This window comes from Oncorhynchus tshawytscha, linkage group LG31 (assembly GCF_018296145.1).
Source record: "Oncorhynchus tshawytscha isolate Ot180627B linkage group LG31, Otsh_v2.0, whole genome shotgun sequence".
Classification (NCBI taxonomy): domain Eukaryota; kingdom Metazoa; phylum Chordata; class Actinopteri; order Salmoniformes; family Salmonidae; genus Oncorhynchus; species Oncorhynchus tshawytscha.
In genome coordinates, this window is record NC_056459.1 from 14,763,348 (window position 1) to 14,774,889 (window position 11,542).

General features: G+C 43.6%; 1 protein-coding gene across 1 annotated transcript; it reads left to right on the plus strand.

Annotated features, from left to right (window-relative positions):
* Positions 1–344: 344 nt before the first annotated feature.
* Positions 345–6,388, plus strand: LOC112229658 (trophoblast glycoprotein). The gene is made up of 2 exons (XM_024395605.2): positions 345–3,666; positions 4,318–6,388. Exons 1-2 carry the CDS (start codon positions 3,404–3,406, stop codon positions 5,195–5,197), a joined length of 1,143 nt encoding a protein of 380 aa, XP_024251373.1. The 5' UTR covers positions 345–3,403; the 3' UTR covers positions 5,198–6,388.
* The last annotated feature ends 5,154 nt before the right edge of the window (positions 6,389–11,542 follow it).

Sequence of the window (11,542 nt, forward strand, 5' to 3'; positions counted from 1 at the left end):
GACTCACGCTTCACCATCTGGCAGTCCGACAGACGAATCTGGGTTTGGCGAATGCCAGGAGAATGCTACCTGCCAGAATGCATAGTGCCCGCTGTAAAGTTTGGAGGAGGAATAATGGTCTGGGGCTCTTTAAATTACCTGTAACTGGTTCGAGATAGGCCCCTTAGTTCCAGTGAAGGGAAATCTTATCGATACAACATACAATGACTTTCTAGACGATTCTGTGCTTCCAACTTTGTGGCAACAGTTTGGGGAAGGCCCTTTCCTATTCCAGCATAACAATGCCCCCTCTGCACAAAGCGAGGTCCATACAGAGATGGTTTGTTGAGACCGGTGTGGAAGAACTTGTCTGGCGTGCACAGAGCTCTGACCTCAACCCCATCAAACATCTTTGGGATGAATTGGAACGCCGACTGCGAGCCAGGCCTAATCGCCCAACATCAGTGCCCGACCTCACTAATCCTCACTAATGCTCCCAAAGCGGGGACCAACTCCATATTAATTCCCATGATTTTGGAATGAAATGTTCGACAAGCAGGTGTCCACATACTTTTGGTAATGTATGTTATGTCCTGCAACAACAACAAATGTAACATATGATATGAAATGGATGACATGTTACAAATCCAATTTAACTATATGTTACCTATTTGTTCTGCTTAGATCCTAGTGTGCGCCTTTATTTTCAAATTATTTATTTTTACCCCATTTTCTCCCCAATTAGTAGGTAGTCTTGTCTCATCGCTGCAACTCCCGTACAGACTTGGGAGAGGTGAAGGTCGAGAACCGTGCGTCCTCTGAAACCCAACCATGCCGTGCTGCTTCTTGACACAATGCCCACTTAACTCGGAAGCCGGCCGCACGAATGTGTCGGAGGAAACACTGTAAACCTGGCAACTGTGTCAGTATGTACTGCACCCAGCCTGCCACAGGAGTCGCTAGTGCACGATGGGACAAGGATATCACTGCCGGCCAAACCCTCCCCTAACCCAGGCGACACTAAGCCAATCGTGCGCCTCCCCATGGGTCTCCCGGTTGCGGTCGGCTGTGACAGAGCCTGGACCCGAACCCAGAATCTCTAGTGGCACAGCTAGCACTGTGATGCAGTGCCTTAGACCATTGTGCCACTCTGGAGGCCCAGAGTGAATCTTTAAGTGGAATTGATTTAGTTCTGATAGGTGGGCAATTTGAGAATGAGAATTTAGAGGCCAGATTGGATGTAAATTGTGGCCTTGATTCCATTCTGAAGCCTTTGCTCCTTTCCTCTAATAGAAAACAGAAGAAAGTATATTTTTTTTGTGCAATGGAACCACTCCTATTTAAACTTGTACCAAGGTTCACCGGTTTGTTCTCAAATTCTGTTCTGTTCAAGAATCTGTTCTAGAATCAGTATTACTCTTTAGAGTGTAGTTGAATCGATATTAATGTTCTTTCCTCCAGTTGTAACTAGGTGCTGGGTTGTGGAATGTGGACACCTGTGGTTTCACACATTCAGTGCTAACAAAAGACAGTTGGGATGCTATTATGACTGAGGGCCAATAATCATATAAAGTCATACAAATCCTAACACCAATAAACTTCTTTTGTTCTTTAAATCCCTTGAAATGTCACTATGCTGCGTAAGATTAGGAGTTCTGTTTTCCCATGAAAGAATCTGCAAGTGAATTACGAATGTATTTAAATGACATGTAACTATGATACCAATAAAGACGTTTATTTATTGTAGACAATTTGTGAAGAAATGGTGTATACATTAGGCTACTATTTCTAGATCATATCACATGATTTACGCCTACTCATACAGCACAGACTTATTAATTACTACATGCACTCAACATTATAGTTTGTGTCATGGAGAAAAGGCGAATTGAAAAAAATCAACGCTCAATTTCAAGTGAATTTCACCTCTGATCCAACCACTCGTAGCGTCTTTCAGAGTTGACACTTGGCTATCAAAAGGACAACCTCGGATTCAATTGCCATTTGTCATCATCCTGCAAACATCCTATCTATGCTCTTTCCCTCTTTTTCTGTAGAGAGCATTGGGGGATGACGGGATGGGCAGACATCAGAGGCTCCGCTTCCCCTCCCTCTAAAAAGCATTGTTGATCTAATATCACCTAGAGTGAGAGAGGAAGGCGCGTCTACCTCTCACCATTGTATCCGCATTTTCTGTAGCGCAGCTTTTGATCTGCAAATGCTCGAAGGTGCTACCGTCTTTATTGATTTAGATACATTAACTTTTCTCTTGTGGAACATGAAAAAGATCTACGCATAGCCTGTGTTATTCATTGTTATAACATTGTCAATGACTTTGGCGCGTATTCAGATGTATTACACTTGATGGCTCAAAATATACAATTAATTAGGGACTTTACATTTTACATCTTGCTGATGTGGACCCCATGAGTGCTTATTCAGTGCCCCAATTGTTATAATGAAGTGTCATTCCACAAGGATCTGGGAATGTGCCAGTTCTTAATCATCTTGGTGCTTAAGCCTATAATTCTGGGCATTTTGCGCTTCTGGTTATTAATACATATTGGTAGAATCTTTAGCCTAGACTACCTGTCTATCGAATAGCTTGAAGATAAGTAATTTATTTCATAATTATTCGGTAATCGCCTATTAATAGGGTCGTATGAGATATAACCTAACAAACTAATCATTTGAAGGCATAGGTTGCAAACATTGATCCATGTTTAAAATCTAAGAAGACACTACCAACTTCTACACTTGTTAAGGTTTTTGTCAAATTCAATAGTTGCATTTCTCACCCGCCCGGTGTAGACCTGGCCTGCATGCTGTTAATTAAAGTGGGAGGACAGAAAGTCTCCGGACGGGGTGAGAGGGAAGCTGAAAAGCCCCTCCCCGCAGATTGTAGCCTACGATGCGATGGTGCTTTAATTTCATTGTTTGAGAGGAGCGACGCTCGGTGTGCATCTGCTGGGATCAAACAGCCCCGAAAGAGAGATCCCCTTTTGTCATGGAAATCAGACCCTGACTCTGTCACACGTGGGCTTCAGAAATGCTAAGAAGTTGAACATCCAGCCAGGACTTGTAATACAGAATAGAACGGGTCAAGGAGATGGCGAGGACAATCTGACCAGTGTACGATAGGACTCTCTCTATCCACGTTTCACTCTCATCGGCAGTAGGATATATATGTATATATAGCTAATGTGCACAGTCAATGCGCTGTAGTCTACAGCATATGCAACGCATATGCATATTTTTTTTGTCGCGCTTAGAAGTAGGCAAGAAGGTTGAGTTTGTTATTCTTCTGAAATGGCAAGTCATTTTCGGTCAATGTAATTCGCTCTGTATAGAATACTTTTTTGTTTTCAATGTATAGAAACTATATTTATCACTGTTCTGGTATCGCGTAGCCTGTTTAAAAAAAATGCTGGATTTGGTTCTACGGATGGTTTTCTGTGCGCTGTTCTGTTCTATTTCTGCGCGCGCATCCGGGTGCCCTCTTCGTTGCGAATGCTCGGAAGCTGCTCACACGGTGAAGTGTGTTTCCAAAGACTTGCGGAGTGTCCCGCCTGGGATACCAGGGTACACGAGGAATCTGTTCATAACTGGAAACCAGATCAGCAGAATTGGACCGGAATCGTTCAAAGGGCTGGACAATATAACAACGCTGTCACTGAGTAACAATAGGTAAGAGAAACATTGTCTAGCGGGAAAAAAAGACTGTTTTCTAGTTTGGCCTACTTTTATTTGCCCAAGTTTATATATGCCTCATGATTTGAAGTGGCAATGTATTATTATAGCAAAAATGTCATAGAGCTTGTCTGTCTATTTTCGCACACTTTTGAATGCATCTTAACATGAAGCCTTTGATGAATGGCATCCTGTTATGTTGGGTAAACTTGAATAAACCCTGTGCTTACTATGGTTTTTTATTTTATTTATTTAACTAGGCAAGTCAGTTAAGAACAAATTCTTATTTACAAGGACGACCTACTCCGGTTGTGATACAGCCTGGAATCGAACCAGGGTCTGAGGTGACGCCTCTAGCACTGAGATGCAGTGCCTTTTTAATTTTATTTAACCTTTTATTTAACTTTAATTCTTATTTACAACGACGGCCTACACCGGCCAAACCCGGACGACACTGGGCCAATTGTGCGCTCCTCTATGGGACTCCCAATCACGGCCGGTTGTGATACAGCCTGGATTCAAACCAGGGTGTCTGTAGTGACGTCTCAAGCACTGAGATGCAGTGACTTAGACCACTGCGCCACTGTTATTATAGACTATGAGTGACTATGCATCCTCTGCTTCCTCTGTATCCCTCCCTCACTGCAGGATAACAGAGGTAGAGTCTCAGACTTTCTCTGGGCTGCGTTCCCTCCGCTCTCTGGACCTGAGCTCCAACCAGCTGGCTGTCATCAACCCAGAGGCCTTCACTGTTCCGGGCCACACTCTCAGGGAGCTCAACCTCAGCCGAGCTCTCTACAACCACTCCTCTCTCATGAACCTGGCTATGTCTCTTCGCTGGTCCACCCTGGTTGAGCTCCGGACCCTGGACCTGTCAGGGAACAGGCTAATCTACCTGCCCTCTCACACCTTCTCCTACCTGGGGGGCCTGCGGAGGCTCATCCTGGCCAACAACTCCCTGGTGGCCCTCTACAATGGCACCTTCTCTGGGCTGGACTCTCTGGAGCAGCTGGATCTGACCCTTAACGCTCTGCGAACTGTCCAGGAGGAGGGCCTGGCTGAGCTGGCCTCTCTGCCCCCCGGGGTGAGACTCCTTCTAGGGGAGAACCCCTGGACCTGTATCTGTGGCATGGAGCCCTTCGCTGCCTGGCTCAACACCTCCCAGGGACATGTGGGAGACGCAGAGGGCCTGGTGTGTGCCTTCCCCTCAGACATGAGAAACACCTCTCTGCTGAGGTTGGCGGCTGGACAGGCTGGGGTGGGCGGGGACGGGGTGGCGCTGGGATGCCACAGGGTGGGTGAGGGGGCGGACCTGGCCCTCCAGACTTCCTACATGTTCCTTGGGATCGTCCTGGGCTTCGTGGGACTCGTCTTCCTCTTGGTCCTCTACCTCAACCGGCAGGGCATCAAGAAGAGGATCAATGACATGCGGGAAGCATGCACGGAGGTGTTGGAGGGATACCACTACCGCTACGAGCACGATGCCGACCCCAGGCTCTCACAGGTCTCCACCACAGCAGACATTTGATGATAGGAGGACACTCCCAGGGGCTTCCATGATCCTTTTTTCATAATCAAAAACGTTTTTTCTATTGCATTTATAAGTAGATAAGATCATTTAAAAACTGTACATGTGAATTGTATGTAAATATAAACATACAGTAAGTATATGACTGAGTATTATTATTGTTCCTAGTAGCCTTGTCCATGATTAAAGCATGCACTGTCTGATCTGTAGTCCTACACAACCAGTCCTCACTTTCAGTCTACACATCGTCTGAGACTGGGGATTACCCATGGCTAACAAATGGGCATTGACTGTGAAAGAGAACTGTTGTATGGATGGGGGACTGACTGACTGTTCTTCTACATAGATTTCCCCCTCTTAAAAGTGGGGCTTCTCTGTCTGTCCTAGAATGAAGTGTCATGTGAAGGAGTGAAACTACATTTGGACAATATAATTTATGTATGTTATGATTCTCTTAACTGAGAACAGATATGGATGAATATACTTCATTCATGAAGCTGAAGTAATGAAACTGAAGACTGTTCTTATACATTTCACTTGCTATGACTTTACTTAAGTATTGTTCTTTGAGAGGTCTTGTAAATGTATATACTATCGCTACCAAGCTCACATACAGCATAATTAATCAGCTCATGAGTTGCAAGTTGTGTGACACCAACCCCTCTGAAGCTTATGCACAATGGCCATGTCTGATATTGCACCATATTCCCTGTATTTGCCCTGGGCAAAAGTAGTGGACTTATAAAGGGAATAGGGTGCCATTGGGACGCAGAGTTCAATGAGAGATTGTCTGAGGGCCAGCTCACCCCAGGACTGAGGAGCATTTCTTTGGTCTTCTGTCCCTCTGCCCCAGGGTGCCTGAATGGAATCCCAGCAGATTAGTCTCCATAGCATTCCAAAGGGAGGAGAATCTCTCCTCGAATCTCTCCTAAAAGCAACTCTTTCTCTCTCTCAATTCAAAGGGCTGTATTGGCATGGGAAACATACGTTTACATTGCCAAAGCAAGTGAAATACATAATAAACAAAAGTGAAAATAAACAAATCAGAAATGAACAGTAAACATTACTCACAAATGTTTCAAAGGAATAGAGACATTTCAAATGTCATATTATTGCTATGTACAGTATTGTAACGATGTGTAAATAGTTAAGGGAAAAAATAAATAATCAGAATATGGGTTGCATTTACAATGGTGTTTGCTCTACACTGGTTGCCCTTTTCTTGTGGCAACAGGTCACAAATCTTAATGCTGTGATAACACACTGGTATTTCACCTAATAGATATGTGAGTTATTAAATATGAGATGAGAAGAAAAAGGACTGTTCATTCAGTTCACACTGCACAGCCAAAGTCATCCAGCAACGGAAATCTCAAAACACTCCTTCATGAAAATGTGCTTTGTTTTAAGTTCTCTAGTTTTATTGTCAAGATGATGAGAACCAGAATGAGGCTGGAGCTATAGGGCTGAGGCTGGGGCTATAGGGCTGTAACTGGGGCTATAGGGCTGTAACTGAGGCTGGGGCTATAGGGCTGTAACTGGGGCTATAGGGCTGAGGCTGGGGCTATAGGGCTGTAACTGGGGCTTTCAGGCTGTAACTGGGGTGCATGTGGCTGAGCCAAAAGCAATCCCTCCTCCTTGAAGACAACAAGCCATTCTCTTTAAAGGAAGGAAAGCCTGGCTGGAGCTGCAGCTTTTTCTGTTTAAGGGACATTTTTCAGTGATAAGATACAGATGATTCTGGAATGCCAGCAGCAGAGCAGGCAGCAGTAGTTTCATTGAGAGGCCAAAGCCTGTTCTGCTCTTATTAACCAGTGCAGTGGAGGAACTGTTGTTGTCTTCCTACAACAGAAATATACTATTTGTTTTACACTTCAATTATATTTAATTCCTCTACTTTAAACAGTGTTTTTGACTAATTTGTGAAGTGATAGTTGACTGAAATAGGTTGGGCGTACACATGAAGGGGGTCTGGGTCTCTTTGAGATGTGCTCTTTGTCATGATCTGCGATGTTTCTGTCATGATAATCGGTCCCAGGTTAATGCTCAGTCTGGTGTGGGGAAACTAGAGGGAGAATTAAACAACAAAGAACACATTTCTTATGGATTTCTAACTCCATTTGATGTTTTCCTTTTGTTTGCATGTTTTTTAGTTGAATCAGAAAGCCTGCACATTGTGTCGAACCCTTTTCACCAAACTTGAAGTTCTCTAGGCATATTTGAATGAGGTTTTCCTTTTTTTATATATACTTCAGATAAAAGCCTATAAGTGTCCGCCTGGTTTTGCCATAGCCCTGGTCAAAGATAGCGCACTATGTAGGGAATAGGGTACCAGTTCAAACAGACACAAAAACTTCCTAAAACAAGAAGGTGCTCTACTCTGCTGTGGTTGAATTGAACAGAGTTTGACATTTCTTTCTGACTCTGCTGGCTCTCATCACAGTGTTGTTCCTCATTATCCTCCTGCACAAAAGCTGACTCACGCCCTCTGTGGCCGTGGTGATGTAGGACGTGTCACAGAGAAAGACCTAATGACGAGCAAAGTTCCACTGCTAATTGCAGGGAGTGCTGAGAGAGAGAGAAAATAACTTGTGAGAGAGGGGGAGGGAGCTAGAGAGAGAGATGGGGGGGGGTTGTGCCTATCCTTTATCATATTGAAATTGTTATTCAAATCTCTCTGGTAGTAATAATACAGCATTGGTTACACACTTAGTCAGCCAATTGTGCTGCATGCTAAAAATGACTAAATAAAGTATTATTGAAAAGTACAGTATTTAAAAAAAAGTCTGTCTATTCATTTATGTTCATGGATGGTACTGTGAAATTGGGCAAGTCTTCAGGTCAAACACGTGAATTGTGTATCAAATATACATTTCCCAAGTTGCAGAACCCAATCTATGTGGCCATTTACACTGAGAAGAGAAAGCAATTGAGGCTACTACAACAACAACACAAAGACAGCCTCTAGCTAAGGGCATGTTCTGTGAGCTGTGCATTGTCCTCCCATGCTAAGGTGCTTTGTGATGTGACAGCAGCTAGCTTCTCCCACAATCATGACTAGGGTGCGTCTGAAATGGCACCCTGTACCATTTAGTATACTACTCCAGCCACCCTAGTCATAGACTTCTCTCTGCTACCACAACGGCAAGCGGTACCGGAGCGCCAAGTCTAGGTCCAAGAGGCTTCTATGCATATCTATGCATAGTTACATTAATAACTCTACCTACATGTACATATTACCTCAATTACCTCGACACCGGTGCCAATACATGTACCGGTACCCCTGTATAAAGCCCCGCTATTGTTATTTACTGCTGCTCTTTAATTATTTGTTATTCTTATCTCTTACTTTTTTTGGTATTTTCTTAAAACTGCATTGTTGGTTAAGGGCTTGTAAGTATTCGGTGCATATGACAAATAGAATTTGATTTGATTTCAATGCCCATTCCCTATATAGTGCACTACATTTGACGATGGACAGTAATGCACTGTATAGGGAATAGGGTGCCATTTCAGGTACAGCCTATGTCTGGCAGTCGGATACAGCAGCCATTATCAGTAAAGTGTCATCATTCCTAATAACTGCCACTGGGAAGGAAATCCATGAGAAGTAAGGCCTATTTCCATTTGCCTTGATGCAATGTGTCATGACAAGAGCAAAGCATGAGAATGAATGTAGTAGTGCACTATAAAGAGCATAGGGTGCAATTTGGGATGCAGACAGACAAACAGAGATTGGTGACTGTTGGTCATTACTTGCCCCTCAGGTTATTATTGGGTGGATCTGTGACTGGGTTCGATTAACGGACTTATGATGTCTGGCTTTGGCCACAACTGTTGTCTTGAAAAATCAATGGTGTCAGTTTTCAATAGGCTGGGCTGCAAGGTTGTCACGGCAGGGAAGGAAGAGCAGAGAGATTGTCAGAGAGCTAGAGAGAGACAGACAGAGAGAGACAGACAGAGAGAGAGACAGAGACAGACAGACAAACAGACAGAAGAGAAACAGAGATGGGGAGATAAAGAGAGAAATAGATTCAACATAAACTGGCCCGGTCTCTCTCCATCGCTTTCTATACATCAGAGGAATACAGCCTAGCTAGTTAAAACCACAAGACCAATTAAACCAATTAGCTGTTGCTTTTTGTTGTTGTTGTTTTGTGTTGTATGATGATGAGAAATCATGTTTACATCCCCCACATAGAAATTATTGCCACAATGATAGCACTGTCTCTTCTAGAACATGGCAATCAAAATACTTCCATGTCTCTCTCTCCCACATGGGAAGTTCCTGTTTGACAGAGAAAATCCCTGGTTTATAATTTGCTTTAATTTCTTCTTTTCCGCTTCAAGCAACAAGCCGGGTTTTTTTAACGACTTGAATGATACAAAACTTTTGCAAGACCACTGGGCAGCTTTTGAAGAGGCAACTTTCATTCTTTGATATTTTATTATTTTCACTAATCTCTGCTCTGCGGTTTGGCTATTAAATAGAGAAATAAGGGTAAAAAATATTTGTATGTTTCTAAGTTACTTTTGAAAACGTTCCTCTCAGGCAATTAGCCATTTATATGAGTCCTTTCTGTTGGGGAACATCTTGGCGCCATTAACTGGGTTTAATCGCTATGATAGAGAATATGGCTTAAAAGTGAATCCCACATCTGTGAGAAATTGAACATGTAAAAAAAAAAGAGACCACAACAGTCAGTGGCATGACGACAAAGGCCAAGTGGCAGCCACTTGGCCGCTGGCTATGTAATGGCAAACAGACAGACGGAGCTCTAGAGAAGGAGGAGCAACTTCCTTTGTCTTTCGCTCTCTCTTTCTGTCCCTCTCTCTCTGTCTCTCTTCCTCCTCTCTCCCTTTCTTTCTCCCTCCCTCCCTCACATTTTCTCATTCTCTACCCCTCTCTTCACCCCTGCTTCCACTCGATCGAAGCATCTCTCTTCCTCTCTCTGTCTCTCTCTCTGATCCACGGTGGTTCCTTTCTGTGACAGATCTGTAGCCCCTCTAGCCTCTGACTCTGTCCAGAACGAACCCATGCCATGTTGAAGTGGAGCACAATTGGTTTCAAAGCAACACTCATTATCGACAGGAGTCAATCCCAACCCCCATTTACATGACCAACACCTCATTGGAACCACAATCAGTTAGAATCAGCACACAAATAACATACAATATGTTACTGTAAGATTCCCGTACTTTACATTTGGTGGCTCTCGTATTTATCACAGTTTGTCCACGGCCATAGTTCCATCAATTGATTGAAATTGAAGCGCAGGCTCTCCTCTTCCCCTTCGCTCATTTAACCATCCCTCCATAGACCTATCATATTGACCCAGCCGTATCTGTATCTCTATAGCTTGGGGCAGTGACAGTAGGCTCTACACACAATCAGATGTGGGACCAGGCTAGTGCCTCCTGTCCAGCATGTCAAAACAGTCCTGAGACAATAGACAGCTACAGAACCACAGAGGGATTGGCCCATCTATTGTTCTGGTGCTCAATTGATCAATGGCAGCTAGTAGTGTTTGCCAGAGGGTGGAAGAGCAGGGAGAGGTGGGAGAGAAGTTGGTACAGCTGAAGCAATACACCCATTAAAGCAGGGCAGCCTCCCATTCATCACCTTCAGAAGGGCCGGCTGTATCGACACACACAAAGGCTGTGTTCACACCATTAGAACCATTCAGATCGTTTGCAAAATATTTGCATATCTGATTAAATAAACACATGGAATCGGATCTTTTGACTTCAAATTTATTCCACCTCCATATGTCGATATGAATCCTGATACAAACCTGATCCTTCATATGTGACCTCTGTCTGGAAGCTCAGATCAGATTCAGATTTTTTTGCTCAGAATGATTTATTTTTTCTTCAAAACTTACAATTGTTGGCCTGATCACCAACAATGATGAGACAGCCTACAGGGAGGAGGCGAGTGCCCTTGGAGTGTGGTGCCAGGAAAATAACCTCTCACTCAATGTCAAGAAAACAAAGGAGAGGATTCTGGACTTTGGGAAATAGCACCCCCCTATCCACAGGGAGCACTGTAGCTCCCTTCAGTAACCACAAGCACAACCGTTCCTTGATTTTAACTGGCGGCTTTATTCTGTAGTTTTAGTCAGAATTATCACCTTCCGTGAGAACTATAAAGTAAATGAAAATACAGTTAAGCACACTCTTACAACCTTATCTTACGAGTGACTTATTAGCTTGGTATAACTCTGAAGTGCTTACATACATAACAGTTTAACCGGCGTTATTACGGGTTCAGATTAAACACATGAATAAAGGAAAAAATACCTCATTGGCTGCTTATTACAGAAGGGAGGAAATCAAACTTCA

Coding starts and splice junctions, on each gene's coding strand:
- LOC112229658 (XM_024395605.2), top strand. CDS start 3,404: ATGCTGGATTTGGTTCTACGGATGGTTTTCTGTGCGCTGTTCTGTTCT. Junction 3,667..4,317: donor CTGTCACTGAGTAACAATAG/GTAAGAGAAACA, acceptor CCCTCACTGCAG/GATAACAGAGGTAGAGTCTC.